The sequence below is a fragment of the Daldinia vernicosa genome (genome assembly GCF_022497035.1).
Source record: "Daldinia vernicosa strain CBS 139.73 unplaced genomic scaffold F5Y00scaffold_28, whole genome shotgun sequence".
Lineage (NCBI taxonomy): Eukaryota > Fungi > Ascomycota > Sordariomycetes > Xylariales > Hypoxylaceae > Daldinia > Daldinia vernicosa.
This window is the reverse complement of record NW_025953944.1, coordinates 225,371-240,864: the sequence shown is the minus strand read 5'-3', so window position 1 is coordinate 240,864 and position 15,494 is coordinate 225,371. Positions and strand designations below refer to the sequence as shown.

The 15,494-nt window shown below is 47.6% G+C and overlaps 5 protein-coding genes across 5 annotated transcripts; 2 read left to right on the top strand and 3 right to left on the bottom strand.

Annotated features, from left to right (window-relative positions):
• Nucleotides 1-1,120: 1,120 nt before the first annotated feature.
• F5Y00DRAFT_239338 (ARP23 complex 20 kDa subunit) lies at nt 1,121-2,185 on the bottom strand. Its single transcript, XM_048008057.1, has 5 exons — nt 2,082-2,185; nt 1,690-2,016; nt 1,498-1,623; nt 1,398-1,442; nt 1,121-1,341 (listed from the first exon to the last, which is right to left on the bottom strand). The coding sequence occupies exons 1-5, from the start codon at nt 2,082-2,084 to the stop codon at nt 1,333-1,335; spliced, it is 510 nt and encodes a 169-aa protein (XP_047864107.1). The 5' UTR covers nt 2,085-2,185; the 3' UTR covers nt 1,121-1,332.
• Nucleotides 2,186-2,558: 373 nt separating this feature from the next.
• F5Y00DRAFT_239336 (cysteine proteinase) lies at nt 2,559-4,723 on the top strand. The gene is made up of 2 exons (XM_048008056.1): nt 2,559-2,791; nt 2,875-4,723. Exons 1-2 carry the CDS (start codon nt 2,776-2,778, stop codon nt 4,536-4,538), a joined length of 1,680 nt encoding a protein of 559 aa, XP_047864106.1. The 5' UTR covers nt 2,559-2,775; the 3' UTR covers nt 4,539-4,723.
• On the bottom strand, nt 4,698-5,967 carry F5Y00DRAFT_239335 (uncharacterized protein). Its single transcript, XM_048008055.1, has one exon. The coding sequence runs from the start codon at nt 5,572-5,574 to the stop codon at nt 5,215-5,217; it is 360 nt and encodes a 119-aa protein (XP_047864105.1). The 5' UTR covers nt 5,575-5,967; the 3' UTR covers nt 4,698-5,214.
• A 139-nt stretch (nt 5,968-6,106) lies between these two features.
• On the top strand, nt 6,107-7,911 carry F5Y00DRAFT_239333 (phosphoglycerate mutase-like protein). Its single transcript, XM_048008054.1, has 5 exons — nt 6,107-6,267; nt 6,325-6,663; nt 6,881-7,147; nt 7,268-7,495; nt 7,552-7,911. The coding sequence occupies exons 2-5, from the start codon at nt 6,485-6,487 to the stop codon at nt 7,616-7,618; spliced, it is 741 nt and encodes a 246-aa protein (XP_047864104.1). The 5' UTR covers nt 6,107-6,267; nt 6,325-6,484; the 3' UTR covers nt 7,619-7,911.
• Nucleotides 7,912-12,506: 4,595 nt separating this feature from the next.
• F5Y00DRAFT_94014 (uncharacterized protein) lies at nt 12,507-14,616 on the bottom strand. The gene is made up of 2 exons (XM_048014355.1): nt 13,560-14,616; nt 12,507-13,494 (listed from the first exon to the last, which is right to left on the bottom strand). The coding sequence occupies exons 1-2, from the start codon at nt 14,118-14,120 to the stop codon at nt 12,787-12,789; spliced, it is 1,269 nt and encodes a 422-aa protein (XP_047864103.1). The 5' UTR covers nt 14,121-14,616; the 3' UTR covers nt 12,507-12,786.
• Nucleotides 14,617-15,494: the final 878 nt, after the last annotated feature.

Below are 15,494 nucleotides of genomic sequence, written 5' to 3'. Positions count from 1 at the left end.
TCTAGGTCTTTCCTCTCTACAGTAGGAGTAAGTCCTCGAGACGCTACCGAACGGAACCTCAGATATCGTGGGCTACCAAATTTACGAGTACCACCTACCTGGCAAGAGCGCAAATATCCAACCAAGCTACTTCCAAGGCATTCGATACAACCTTCGTGTACCTAACTAATTATGCTTGCTTCGTTGTAAAGCTAAGTGAAACGCCGATAGGCCATAGGTAACGTTTAAAGCGCACTATATATAATAGCGAGAATGAAGGGTAGGTAAGCACGAGGAAGAGTACACGAGATTAAATGATCAGTTTTCTAGTATTCGACGATATTTCATGACCCTTATCTCTGGATAAGGCTGAAATATTTGGACCAAATCATCTGACAGTTCGTGACCGTTGGTCCTAACGATACTTATATCCGGCTCTACAATCCGAGTGCCAATTTTGGTAGTTACGTTGTCCTCGTAGTACTAGCATTTATAAACCCCAATAGATGGGACTTTTGCTACTGGGTAATCAATTTTAACTTCTGTTGGCTAATAATGAAGAGCTAGACGAAATGATCTTATAAAATTTGTTGAATAGTAACAGATAAAGTCAAATCTCACCATGTCAACAGATATACTACTAGTTACGTCTTCGCCTTATGATCCGTATTGGTCTCGTCTCTCCCAATTTTATACATTTGATAATGTTTTGTCGACATAGGATAGTTAATATGTAGGTATATATAGAATAGTATCCGTGGTGCAACTAAATCCTTATAGATCATCTTCTAATGCATAACGACACTATCGGGAGAAGAGTAGGACAATATATTCCTCGTCTATAAGCATCCGTTGTTACTTAAATGGGCAAAAATCATGAAATTTAGACACAAGGAAGCGACCTCGACTATATAGAGCTTGCAGTCGTAAAACGGGAGGATACGATATGGGTAATATATGGGAAACTATAATATATGTAGAATGAGGATTATTGAACTAAACACGAGGGCAAGCATTTGATAAATCATAGAGCTTAAATACGAAGCTATTGCATCCGAAACCGCAATCTTAGGCGGTTGTATAAAAGATTGCCCGGCCAATCACTTCACTGCATGAATTAGGCACCCCTTGGCTAGATAGATCAAATGGTAACCTGAAATCACTGTTTGCTATCATTTTATATCTAAGTAGTGCATATTGTTGGAGTTCGTTATCTCTATTTATACGACCTCAACCAGTTATGCTCTGGGTATGTCAGTTCTCTCGTCTTCGCGAATTGTCAGCTTCATAGCTCGTGCCTTATTCTCTCCAATTTCAACTAGGAAGAAACCCAGTCCTCCATGAGTGCGATTTTTAGTCAAACTGAGAACGGTAGTATTAGTAAATTGCCGAAAAGTGGGTTGATAGAAGGAACTTACGGGTGTTAGGAAAGATTCGGCTACGAATCTTGCCCGTGCGTTCAACTAGTTTTGGTTAGTTGATCCTGGTAATAAGGGGGTCAATCCTAGGATGACATACAAACAGCTTCATCTCCGAAATCTCCTTATCTACTTCCTCCATGAATTGGATGATGAAGTCCACCAGCTTGTGCTTCAACATCTCCTCGGTATGGAAGTTGGTTATTAAGAAGGAAATATCGTAACCCTATTCGAACCAGATTAACTACAATGCACACCACGGCAACCTTGCCAAGAAATGGCGGGAATATACCTTGATAGGTTTCCTCCTAAGGATGAAGAAGGCTTCAGCTCGCTGGGTCAGGAATCGGGTGAACTTGTGGACTAGGATATTCTCGATCTCGTCTGCCTGCTTGATCTTGATGCTAATTCGTACGCTGTTGATGCTGGGTTCGATCAGGACCTTCTCGTTCTCATTGCGGGCGATGACTAAAGGGTTGAGCAGGACTTCAGGGGAAGTCTGGGCTTCGATCTCGGGAACATTGTGTCGTTCGGAGGTTTGGGAAGCGAAGTTAGAGAGGCAAAGGGCGGCCGTGAGAGTGCTCCGGACGCATTGGAGGTAGGGGCGGAGAGATTGGGACTAAGACTCGAAGTTAGTAGGTGGTTTTAGTATATTTTAATATAGGAGATGGGAGTAGAGTATACCATGGTGCGTAGAGCGGTCAGTCCCCCTAACCTTGGTGTTTGTCCTACAGTGGGTGTGGGGTGAAGCAATTCCCAGCCTGACAGCGGTTCCTTTAAGTTAAGTCCTTTAAGTTAATTAGAGCCTAGTTAATTATGTACGATGTCCTTATGTAAAGGTCTAATGTGGGGGCGCTACATAGCTGAGATACGTACCTTCTAGGGGGTAACTTTACACTAGAACAGAAAGGTAGAGAGATTGTACAGCTACGTAAGCTTGAGCTTATCGATTTACTAGTGTACCTAATGTTAAGTAAGATGGACACGTGACGTTGAATTAAGATTGGTGGAGGTGGATTCTTCTTTCCATTCAGCCATTGGAAGGTTGCCTGCTCATAGTGAATGTGGCTTGACACAACAGGCTGAACAGGGTGCTGCGATAACGATACCGCTCTGTATGTAGTAGCCCCGCAGCGGGGGACCCACTTCAGTTGAAACTCCCCTAAAGGCGGGTAGAATCGTATCGATTATTGGGGGTGACGCACCACGAGTTTGCCTTGCCTTGCCTAACCTAAAGCTACCTGTTGCTAGACGAAGAAAATATATTTCTCCTTTCCACCTTTCCTCCTTCGACACGTCTAAGGTTCTAGTCTAACCATAGCACGGAGAACCTCTAACTAGATAATAGTAAAGGTTATATTATCAGAGACACCACAAGATGGCGACCATACCAGGTGAGTGTCTTGAATCTTGAATTGCAGATCCTAGCTCTATGCTGTTAAGAAAAGCCCACTAATATATTTTCTACTTGGTATAGTCGTTGTCAAACACCAGGGAACCAAGTATGATATTGACGTTGATCCCGAGTCGACCGGTGATGTGTTCAAGTTCCAGCTTTACAGTGTTACAGGTGTAGAGCCAGAACGCCAAAAGATCTTGGTCAAGGGTGGCCAAGTGAAGGATGATACCCCTATGAGCAAGTTCGATTTCAAGCCCGGTCAGACTATAATGATGCTTGGGACTCCAGGGAAGGAAGGTCAAGAGGTTCTTGCTCGACCGAAAGAACAGATCAAGTTCGTCGAGGATATGACGGAGGCCGAAGCAGCTCAGCAAGAAGGCGCTATACCCGCCGGCCTGGCCAACCTCGGTAATACCTGCTACCTTAACTCCACCCTCCAGACCCTCCGTGCTATTCCGGAGCTCCAGGATGCTTTAACCAAGTACGAACCCCAGAACGCAGGTACCACTGGTCTCTTGCCACCCCTGGATTTGACCAAGCAACTACGAGAGCTCTACAAATACATGTCCCAGACCCAGGAGGCCTACACCCCCCAGGTATTTCTAACTGCATTGCGGACTGCTTTCCCTCAGTTTGCCGAGCGCTCGCGGACTGGCAATGGCTTTGCCCAGCAGGATGCGGAAGAGGCCTGGTCTCAAATTGTCACTCAGCTACGCCAAAAACTGCGCGTGAAGGATGCTCCCGATGCGCCTGAGACTTCTTTTATCGATAAATACATGCAGGGAGAGTTCACATCCGAACTCGAATGCGATGAGCCCGCAGCTAAAGAAGGCGGAGAGCAGCCTGTGGTCTCTAAAGAGGCTTTCCTGAAATTGAACTGTCACATCGATGGCAATACGAATCACTTACGAGACGGAATTGCGAATGGTCTGAGCGAGAAAGTAGAAAAGAGGTCGGAAGTCTTGGGCAGGGATGCTGTCTATACCAAGACGTCTAAAATCTCACGGTTACCCAAGTACCTAACAGTGCATTTCGTTCGTTTCTTCTGGAAGCGAGAGACCCAAAAGAAGGCCAAGATCATGCGAAAGGTCACCTTCCCCCACGAGTTGGACCTTGTGGAATTCTGCGATGACAAGTTAAAGGGAATGCTTGTCCCAGTTAGAGACAAGGTCCGAGAAGTTCGAAAGGATGAGGAAGATATCGAACGGGCACGCAAGCGGCGTAAGCGGATTGCCGCCGGCGAGGACCCGGCTGATATTCCAGGTGGTAAGGGTGCGAAGAAAGATGACAAAAAGGAAGAAAGCAAAGCTAGCACCTCAGCGGACGGAGACGTAGAGATGGGCGAGACTTACAAGACGGATGCCGAGATTGACGCAGAGCGTGACGCAGCCCTTCTCGCAGCTAAGAAGGAGCTCAATGCTCTCATCGATCCGTCGTTAGCAAATGACGATGGCGCGAACCAGTCCGGCTTGTACGAACTGCGAGGTGTCGTCACGCACCAGGGCGCAAGCGCCGACAGCGGTCACTACACAGCTTACGTCAAGAAGACGGCCCCGGTCGATGCCAAGACGGGAAAGCGAAAGGAAGAGGACGGAAAGTGGTGGTGGTTCAACGACGACAAGGTATCAGAGGTGACGGCAGACAAGATCGAAGCGTTAGCCGGAGGTGGCGAGTCGCACTCGGCCCTAATTCTGCTCTACCGCGCTATCCCGCTGCCTTCTGCCGAGGGCATAACCGAGTGATTACGAAATTGACGAGGACACGATATCGCATACGGGCGTTTTGAGTGCATGACAAGCAAAGGGGGAAATACAATGGCTAGCATTAGACTCGCTTTCCCTCGATAGGGTACGGTTCGGAAAATAGATGTCTTGCCACATTTGGTCGGGACTTTGAACTCGTTTTTTTTTTTTTTTTTTTTTTTCCCATGTAGGTCTTCAATGCTACGTGTTCTCCGTCGCCTCGGAGTCTAAAACTACCCCGTAGTCCCTAATGTCTTCTCCATACGCCATTTTTTCATATATACTTGCCTTTCTTCCATGTCTATCTATGCCTGTCTTCTCAAGGGTGTCCAATCCGTGGCCGTATTACGCGGTGCGTCCTTAGACTACCTACATACCCTCTATTGAGGTATATGTCCTCCATCCAATCTAAGGGTGGGGTGGAGGGCTATTATGCCTGCTGTTTAAATAGCCGTTTCTTGTCTTGTAGATGCGTAACGTAGATTCCTACTAGAGTAACGTAGGAAGAAGAATCCTAGCATGGAAGCCATCGATTCTTCCGTGGTTCGTCCACCTCCCCCATGCTCTCGCATTATCTCCAAGCCCCGTGATTCACTAATAACTAGGTAGTCCAGCCCAACTCAACTCAACTAACCCTCATTTCTTACTACCCTCCCCCTCCTCACCCGCCGCACCATCAATCATCCTTCCCCTCCTGCTGCTGCGCGCTCATCCTCGCCCTCACGTCAGCCAGCTTCCTCTCGAAGGGGGCTTTCTGGGCGACGAGGGCGGCGCGGCGGGCCTCGAGGCCGCGGATGCGGTCCTCGGGAGTGGCCTCGACGATCTTGCGCTTCTCCTGCTGGAACTCGGCTTGCGTCTTCAGGCCCGCGCCGTAGATGGCGCCGACGATGGTGACGGCCGCGAAGGCGCCGGTCCAGATTACTCGCTTGATTGTTAGGCCGGATATCCCGCTGGCTATCTTGCTGCTGGTGCTTGGACTTGGGCCGGGGGGCGCGAGGCCTCGTCTTGTTGGGCGCGGTGGTGGTCGGACTACCATGGTGTTTTGTGTTTCTTTGATTTTATCTTATCCCCAGTATTCATTCCCTCCAGCAGATGCTGCTCTCCCGTTGTTTCTTTGCTTCTCGCCCGCCTACCGCGTCATCACCGTAAAGATGTATTCCTCCTCTTCCTCCTCCTCCTCTCTTTTCTGAGATATTAGCTATTATTGCTTCCGCTGTCGAACGAGCTAACGGAATCAATAGGATGCAGAACTATTGCGACGGTGACGTAATTCCTCTCCCGGTATAAAGTAGAGCAGGCTCGGGCAATTGGATATGGATATGGATATGTGACTTGGCGGGGCTATTCGTAGTGATCTCGGAGTCGTATGAAGTTAAGTAAATAAGTTGGAGGTTGAGGAGGAATGGCGGGATAGGATTGGAGCTCAAAGCTCCGCGATGAAAAAGTCGGCGCCGCTCGGTCCGCCGCCGGCTTCGCGGGGCCTATCAGTGGATCCTCTGGCTTGCAGGGATATGGCCCTTACTAAGGGGCCCTTAGTAATCCACTTACAAGGTCCGGAAACGACATCATCTATAACGGCTTATGACGTTTATTTTCCCCATTAGTTGATTTTGATTCCCATCTTACATAGAACTTACATAGAATCCCCCTTTGACGTTTTTGGAGGGGTTACTTTGCACCGCATCTATTGCGAGGCTCACGCAACGGTCAAAATATTAGCCGGTATAAGGTCATTCCAGTGTATTTAACGTCTATACGTCCATGAGACCTAACACTATCAGTCTAGGTAGTATCTCGCGGTTGTTCCTGGGATTCATATACACACACCATAGGATCCAGCCTTTACTACATCAAAGAAATTCCCCTAGCTGCGACTCGTTGGCAGCGCAGCTCATCTCAACTAGACTCGCTTTAGTATTTTGAGGAATCACTACCCGCTTGGAGCAATGACAACTCCTCGAGTATTCGTCATTCGCCATGGCGAGACCGAATGGTCGTTGAGCGGCAAGCACACGAGCTCAACTGATATTCCATTGACGGCCAATGGAGAAAAGCGTGTGAAGGCGACTGGTCGGGCACTCGTAGGGGACGATCGATTAATTGTACCCAAACAAATCGCGCATATGTGAGTTCACCTCCCCTTGAGTTTGTTCCTCGAGCCAAAATGGTCGCTATAAATAATAAATTCAAAGCCGTATAACATAGATGGCCAAGTGGCAGCCCACCCTAACCCATAGCAAAAATACAGATAATATCAATGCTTTACTATGATCTGTCGGCGGTAAATCCGAGTAGCTAGTTCGAATTACCTACTCCCAGGCACTGATTATATTTTCCTTCAGATATGTGTCGCCGCGAAAGCGGGCCCAGCGAACCTTTGAATTACTCAACCTCGGTACTACGAATCCCCTGCCGTGGAAGAATCACGGTGAAAAGCCCACCGACGCCAATAACCTTTGCAATGCGCAGGTCGAGGTTACGGAGGACATCCGTGAGTGGGACTATGGCGACTATGAGGGAATGACAAGTGCCGAGATCCGCGAGCTTCGCGCCAAGCAGGGTCTCACTCAGAGATGGGACATCTGGAGGGACGGCTGTGCCGGCGGAGAGTAAGTCACTAGCCCCGAGTTGATCAGCCAACAGCAAGGGTAGAGTTGCCGACGGTTCCAATCAGCCTCGTCAAAGGTCCTAAACTGAGTATAAGGGGAGAGAGCTAATGTCATTCGAAGGAGCCCTGACGACGTCACCCGGCGCGTGGATCGCTTAATCAAAGAGATTCGGGAAAAGTGGCACACGCCCGTAATCAGCAAGCCTGAATCAGAGCACCAATCCCACGGGGACGTCCTGATCGTAGCGCATGGCCATATACTACGTGCTTTCGCTATGAGGTGGATAGGTAAGGCGTTGCATGATGGCCCAGCATTTATACTAGAAGCTGGTGGTGTTGGAATATTGAGGCAAGTGACTTTCCCTTGGGCCAAGAATAGAATGATATTAACAGCGAGGCTATTAGCTACGAACATCATAACATACACGAGCCCGCCATACTACTGGGTGGTGCCTTTGTAGTCAGCCCATAGACAAACAGGGAGTATCAGAGCGCTATAATCTCCCATACATAATATAATAGAATGTAATGCCTGGGCTAAATGTGCCCCCTTATGCTAAAACATGCGTACCTATGCCAACGAAGTACTTATCGTCTTCGAAAAGATTGTACCCCGGCGTGCCCAGAGCATCGACTCGCGGTATGCCCACATGAACACCCCCGCGACGGCCGTCCGGCACAATTACAATACATATCTGGCAGTTTTCCGCAGCAATAGGTGGGCTTGTACAATTCCACAAGCACCCAAGGATGAAATATATACCGCGATAACAAACTGTTCTTTCGGCCTAGGCCTGACTACTGAACCCATTAAGCCATCGTGTTGGTTTAATGGTGAGGTTGCCAGTACTCCTAGTTTTGACGCCCATCTCGCAGCCTCTATTTTCACTTAGCATAGATGCGCTCCTACTACTACTACTACTTGTACCTACTGATAATGCCTCTAAAAACCAAGGAAATAACCGCATATGACTTGCTGGAGCCTCCACTGTTGCCTTATCTACCTAGGTATCAAGAATTGAAATACGTCCACGTACTTCTAGTACGAGAATAACAGCAGCCATACGCAACACTGCCACTTTATTGAATATAAACTCCCCATGTCCGTACGAGAACTAGACCTAGTTAAGAGAATAATACACATGTTTGTATCCCTCGGTGAATATCCATATCCATGTCATGCCGACTTCAAAAATGCGGAATTTCGGCTGTTGTGCAGGAGTTGTATGACCCTTGGCTTATATCGATACTATGTCTATACGTAATAGTCAAAGGTTGCAAAGCCGCTTGGATCTTGCCCGTGGAATTAGGTATAGATGGCCTTAGAAAAATGGGACATAGATCAAGTGTCCACCAAGGGAATTGCTTTCCCCCCGGATCTAGGGACTAGCGAGGCTCCTCAAACAGCCTAGGATTATTACAGCAGGTAAGCGGTCCTTGTTATACCTATACCTCGAGCCATCTTGGTTTCAAAACCAAGATACCTGCTATCTACCTATTGACTCATTATGGTACATGGAATCTACTTCCGCACCAAATAAAGAGGTACATACATAAGACTTCCGATGACTGCTTTATAAACTTTGCCGCGGAAACACTTACTCGGCACCGGCCACCTCAGAAATGTCAGACACTACGTCTAGTCCATTCCACTACCGGTGGTTTTGTTCGATGGTTATTTATTAGGAAGACGCCTCTTCGAAGCAACGGCGTTCCGAACCCAAAGTATATCTTTTTATCATTCGATATATCCCCCGCAACGTAATGCCTCACAGACACTAGGTAGTTGCTCTATAACGCTGAATGTTAAGGTTATTTCGCAAAGCAGTGTCCTAGTGGCTTAAGAGGTAGGTAGGTAGGTAGACGGGGGATTTTTGCTGGGCCATTCCGAACTATCTCGTTTACCCCTCTGGCGCGAGTTTAAAGCAGACCTGCCAACGTCCAAGTTATAAGGTTCATGGCCTGTGAGTCAGACAGCCAACGCGGCATCGTTCTTTAATCCAAGCCCAGCCTAGTTGGCAGAGAGAAAATGCCGTATATTGCCGCCAGTGTAGACGTCCTCCGGACCTTCCCGCTTCCGAGTATTATTCGAATAGAGAATCCGAGCGTGATAGGTAAAGTCCTTCTTACTTCGGAGTAGCAAAAGAGGAACAGCCTCTTCTACCTACTTGAACCAAAGCGCGGTTGCAATAGGCTTAAATCTAGAGTTCATATAGCCCTCTCAGCTCTTCAAATGGGTAACCGGACACGAGCTCCCTCATCTGCAAAGGCTCACTTGTTTGATTCTTCCGGTATTGCTATAACCCTACTATGGGGTGTAGGGAAAGAAATAACGCAGTTCGCAGTTGCGAGTCTGTGATATTTAGCTTCGTAGCCTTCTCCCATAGGTGTTTCAGGAAGAATATGTATGTTCTGATATGGTATGTCGCATGACTGACTACCTATAGCCAAAACGCCAGCCTCGCCACTAATTCTTTCTTGAGGTACCTATTTGTAGGAATACCTAGGTTTAAAAGTTTATTTTTTCTCCGTTGCTCGATACACGTATTCGCGCGAGAAGCTCGGAGTCATCGAAAGGGAGTCGATTCGTAGCCCGGTATGAGTCATGGTACGGAGGTGTTTACGAACGCCATCGAATATACTTTACTATCGAGATGATGATGGGTCGAGGGTTTTTCTTCGGGTCGAAACGTACGTGTCTGTCTGTCGGAGAACACCAAGAGCGCGCCGCGGTATTAGCTTTTTACCCTAAATCGCAAGAAACGTCAACAGATCCCAAACTGCTCGAATAAAGATTAACTTTGCATCTGTGTATCATCGAGCATCGCGTATCCAAGTCGTAGAATTCGGCAATCCTAGGTAGGTAAACCGTAGAATTTACCTACCGATGGAGTTATATGTTGCGAGGATTCGTTAGTAACAGTAGGTAAGAATTACAAGTGTAGTTTAGGTTACGTTACGTTACAGCCAGTCCTCTGAAGATCGACGGACGTTATTATTTAGTCCTAGTGGTTGGTTATTAATTATAATCCGTACGCAGACCCTAATTCTAACACGGCAGGGTTATACAGTAGCAATAGTAGACTTTTTTAGTCTAGCTAGGGAGAGAGAGGGCTTAGGTACGTACAAAGGTGCCTTGTCCGCCTCGTTGGGTTTCCAACCCGCACCAGCAGCACCACCGTGTCAGATAGGTAGGTAGGCTCTTCTTTCTGGCTTGCTTCCTAGGGCGGCCACGTTCTCGACCCAGTCAATTTTCCAAGGGGAGGGAAGGATTAAGAAACAAACGTAAAGTTTCGGTACGGTACGTGGCGTCATCCGCTACGTTCCACATTATAGTTCGTGGAGTCGTGATCTTAACCTTGAATAGAATACTTTATAACTACCTATGTGTAAAAAATAAACTGGAGTTCTGTCCCTCAGGGTCTGTCCGTCGGTGACGACTCGATTCGCTCTGTTCTATACGCCAGGCCGAAGAAACGAAAGACGAAAGACGAAATAAAACACGGCCTATGATACTTGATCTACTTAGCAGCCTACAGCCTACATAGTTTGTATGCATGTAAGTCTGTAAAAAAAAAAAAGCGAGACAACGATCCCCCTCAAATCCAAGCCCCTCAGCCTATAGCAGCAAGGTGTTGAGCCTTACGCTCCATACCTACCTAACATACCATACACTGCCCACCTATCTACCTACCTATGTATATACACAACGCCGCTGCCGCCGAAGGATTCTGTGAGTTTGTGCGCGCGTCGGCTGCTGTTGGCCTTTAGGCCTGCGTACGCTGCGCATCAGGGATTGCCCCGACTCTATAATCCCACTAGAAAGTCTAAGAAAAAAAATAATAATAATAAAAATCAACCGTTACGAAAAAACAAACCCACAACTCGGCATTTTGCAAAAAAAAAACAGAAAAAAAAAGTGTACATTGTTAATACAAAGTATTATCCTAACTAGCCGCTAGCTCGTCCTTTCGAAGGGGGCTGACTACCTAACAACTAGGTAGTCGATACAACTCCGTCTGCCTTGTTTACCATTCTGCGTAGTTAGTCAAGGATCCCTTCGCGTGTCGAGGCTCCGCGGGAGCTATGTACAACGCTTTTACGCCACGGCCTCGACCTCGCAACAAAGCCAGTCAGCCTTTGCTTTGCCGTGTCAAGTTACATATCACGTAGGTACTCGTGGTAAGGTAAGTACCCAACTTGAGTGAGTTTACTGTGTATATCGTAGCTTATATCGTAGCTTTACTCTATAGGTACCTAAGTTAGGAGGTAGACTAATAAACAAATCGAGTTTCAACATATATCATAACTAGATAATTTATATCGTTGTTTTTCTTTTACCTTCTGTAGGTACCTATTGCCCAGACTCTATGGATATCTGTTCGCGTATCTTAGCGAACTGTCCCCGCAGAAATAACATTATCCATGAGTTTTTGCACCTCGCCTCAAGCAGCTCGACGGGGATGCCGGGTTGAGCAGCAAGGACCATCCCTTTTCCCCTCCTCTCTCCTCTGCCTACACTAGGCGCGAGAGCAATGCCAGTGCGAGGTCACGACGTTGCTGGCATATGCGTGTAATGTGTCGCTAAAATCCCCAGAGCGCAACGGGCGACCGGGATACCGCTGTCAACGTCAAATTTGAATCGGCGAGCATGCCGGATCTCTTTCCGCGGCTACGAGCAAAGTGCTACAGTAGCATCCGTACCATCCATGGCCATGAATTTGCCAACAAATTCCAGCCCTTTCTTATCAAACCTTGGCCCTGTATCCACCTCAACGGGGTCCCCGCTGGCCCTAGTTCAGCGCAGCCACCCATATCATCGTCCCCTGAACTTCGAACCCGGTCGTCATCCCCTCGGCCGTATGTAGACACTATGGCATGGAGTTAGCACGTCTTCGTCCGTACCTTACTAATCCAGATAGCTCTTAGAGGCTATCGCGGATATTACCGCTACCCAAAGTAAAAAAATATCTAAAATGTCCCCTGTCTGTATCATTAGTCTGCATAGCACTTTAACCGCATTCAATGTCACTTTCAAAAGCCTTCTGTTTTTGTTAAAAACAACAACAATGTCGCATTAATTCGTCTAGGTCATAACCCATACTGTGAGGGCAATGCAAAGGCAACGCAAAAAAACAACGCTTAGAAAAACAAACGCGTAATGTAAAAGCAAAAATAACCTCCAATAATCAGATTTTTGCCGCGAGGCGAACCAATCTTCTCATCCCTTCTCGTATTCGAATCGAGTGGGCGTCTTTTTTAAGAAATTAAAACGACATGTAGAACCGCTGTAAAAAAAACAGATAGTAAATATGCCACGATCGAGGTTTGTCGCCAAACTGGTGATCTAAGTAGGTAGGAAATCTTTCGAGCAGCCCCGTTCTCCCATTTCCGCGTAATACGCCCTGGACTCGCAGCCGCCGCCCCAATAAACGAAATGCAAATGCTGCCTAAAGATGCACTACCCTCATAGATTAGGAACCGATTAGGATACCCAGAATTCATCGCCGATTTATCGTTCGAACAAGCCGCCAGCAGCCATTTAATTTCCCAACCTTCACAAGGTCTTTCTTTCAACAAGTTCCGCTGATTCCTCCGCTGTGTGCTTGCTTCCATGAAAACTAGCAGTCCTATTGTTGTTTAGTCCTTTCGTTGACTTCGTTGATTTAGTCGCTTTATCATTGTCTGATCGTATTCCGTGGTAGGGTTAGGAGCAGTGCCCATTATGTTTTCCAGACTCATCACAGAACTCGTATTATGACTCGTATTATGACTCGTATTTTGACTCGTATTTTGATGCGTCGCCGGAGGAACAGATGGGCTGCCTTTCGGTGGCGGCGTTCTGTTATCATGCCCAGTGTACGATACGGTTAGAGGTTGTAGTTGTGGTTGTAGTAGTGACACCGGTGTGGGTGGTATCAGTTGCAAGCGACCTGGGCTGCCGCTGGACGAAGGAGACCGCCGTCGAGGATTGTCATCCCGAAACGTTTTCGGTGGTGGTAATCGTACGCCGTGCTCCTCATCTGAAGGTCTTGGTCGCCGCCTCCTTAGCTCAGGCCTCTCCTGCCTCTCCTCCGAGAAAGAATCGTACGAGTTAGTAGGCGATGGTTGCGGTTGGCTATATTGTGGACTCGTAGCCGGATATGCACCACTTGATGGGCCTGCTAATGGTTGACCATATGCTCCAAATAGTTGAGTTCCCGGGGGAATGCCGTTTGTCAGTGCTGAAACGGGAACAAACGCGGTGGACGAGGAAGAGGAGACCGGTTGAAAAACACAATCTTGGTTCATCTTGATACAGTTCGTGCATTTTCCTCCTGGGGAGTTCTGATATCCACTACAACGAATCTAAGCTTTTTGTTAGTCTTCCTCAGAGCTCATTTAATATGCCCATTGGTATAGTGCATTCTCACCTTCCTTCTTCTGCAGTATCTACAGGCAATTGAGGTCCGCTGGCGAGGGGCAGACTGCTGCATCACACCAGCTCCTACGGGCCCACCTCTCGCAAATTCGGGGTATTGCCCTACGGCACCGCGGTCACTCCGGAATTGGAACTCGTACGGATGTGGGGAGTTGTAATTAGCGAAATATTGTCCCATGGGATCTTGAGGCGGATAACTGGCTCTGGGATCTGGAGCTGGGGCGTGGACTGCAGGAAGATAGGGCGGAAGGCAGGGCGGAAGGCTGGACGGAGGAGGAGGGTAGGCGTTGCCAACAGTTGGCGGAGAGTAGCCAGTACTTGGAGGCGCCGGTGCGCCGGGTGGAAGAGGGTATCCATTAGGCTGAGCATAGGGATCTTGTATAGCGGGCAATCTTACTGCTCCTGACGCCATTTGTGGCCGGGAATGATAGGCAATTACTCTCGTACGAACTTCTTCCTCATCAGGTAAAAACCCAGACTCGTGAGGATACACAGTCTCGTCGTTTTGGTCGTGACTTGGTTGCTGTCCTCTATGCCGACGATCTTCTGCCATGCTATGTTAACAGACGCTTTGAGGCGCCAGAGCGAAGTACGAGAGCAGTAACCGCGTAGTAATTAGGAAGTGATCTATGGTGGTGTCTGACACAGGGTATGTTTCGAGACTTAGTCCCCCGGTTGACTTATGTTGTTCTGTTAAACGCGCACTTTCCGAGATAGAGCAGTACAGCGGCCAAAGACCATATCAGGATTTTCTTCTTCTTCTTCTTCTTCGGACACTAAGAGAATCCACGAGACTGGGCCGTGACGAGTGTCAGCTCTATAAGCTATTCGATGCGCATATATTAAACCGATCTCTTGAGAGATTGTCGAGCTCACTAGCGATATATGTAACTGGTGAGTAGTAGGAGCTTGTAGAGGGACGTTGCCGGTAATAATTATAGAACCCGAAGGGAAAGCGTAATGGTGTTAGAGTAAAGGGAATAGAAGAAGAGAGAGCAGAAACGTTAATAACTGCACCTAGAATGACGGCGCAATAAATTTAGGTGGAATGGCGGGGCCAACCGTTGGTCGAAGGGGAAGAACCTTAACCACAGCACAGATGGCGGAGCTTGTAGTGCCGGGAGGAAGAGACGGGGTCTTCAGTCTTCTATAATTTAATTGCGGGATGACCCTTGGGGGCTGCTGCAAGAGAATCTTGGAAGAGTCTAGCTAGCCCGTTAGCTGGAATGAACCCGAGTATGTAGAATAAAGTAGCGGAGCTAAAATAGTGATGATAATAATAATAATAATAATGCTCATAATAAAATGATAAAAATAATCAAATATAGACACATTTTAGTCAGGGAATGAGACGGGGGTTTGGGAAGGGTCTAAACCAATAACGAAGAATATCCATATGCGATGGACTGATGAAATGATCATGTCCAGCCCATGAAGCTCATTAAAAGACACATACGCATATACACCATCGCAGAGGTCTGCGATACAACTCCAAGCGGAACTAACCTGTTATCTGGGGATAGGAAGCTTGCAAAGGTAGAAAGATTAGCCAATAAGTCTAGCTAACAACCAACAGTGATGAGTGATGTTGTGAACAAACAAGGAGGTCGGTTTATGTAGGTAGGTTGATGCCGCGTGAAGGGCCAGCCCAGCTTTATTACTAAAGGGGGGGGTCGAACAGGCAAAACTTACTGCGAGCTGGTACGTTGCGGGATACGTAGCTCGCATGGATAGGTATATGTATATGCGATGTATATGGGTATGTATATTGGCGTATTGTGAACGAGTGGGCGTATGTATGTGCGTGTATGTGCGTGTATGTGCGCCTAGTCACCTAGCTCACCTAGATGTTGGGGCAGGGACAGGGACACTAAAACAATGCGGCATGCCAGTTCTGTGAGCGGAGCAGGGGCCCGCAAGGTGCAAG

Coding starts and splice junctions, on each gene's coding strand:
- F5Y00DRAFT_94014 (XM_048014355.1), bottom strand. CDS start 14,120: ATGGCAGAAGATCGTCGGCATAGAGGACAGCAACCAAGTCACGACCAA. Junction 13,495..13,559: donor GATACTGCAGAAGAAGGAAG/GTGAGAATGCAC, acceptor CAAAAAGCTTAG/ATTCGTTGTAGTGGATATCA.
- F5Y00DRAFT_239335 (XM_048008055.1), bottom strand. CDS start 5,574: ATGGTAGTCCGACCACCACCGCGCCCAACAAGACGAGGCCTCGCGCCC.
- F5Y00DRAFT_239338 (XM_048008057.1), bottom strand. Junction 1,624..1,689: donor TTAGGAGGAAACCTATCAAG/GTATATTCCCGC, acceptor TGGTTCGAATAG/GGTTACGATATTTCCTTCTT. Junction 1,443..1,497: donor TTTCGGAGATGAAGCTGTTT/GTATGTCATCCT, acceptor AACCAAAACTAG/TTGAACGCACGGGCAAGATT.
- F5Y00DRAFT_239333 (XM_048008054.1), top strand. CDS start 6,485: ATGACAACTCCTCGAGTATTCGTCATTCGCCATGGCGAGACCGAATGG. Junction 6,664..6,880: donor CCCAAACAAATCGCGCATAT/GTGAGTTCACCT, acceptor ATTTTCCTTCAG/ATATGTGTCGCCGCGAAAGC. Junction 7,148..7,267: donor GACGGCTGTGCCGGCGGAGA/GTAAGTCACTAG, acceptor TGTCATTCGAAG/GAGCCCTGACGACGTCACCC.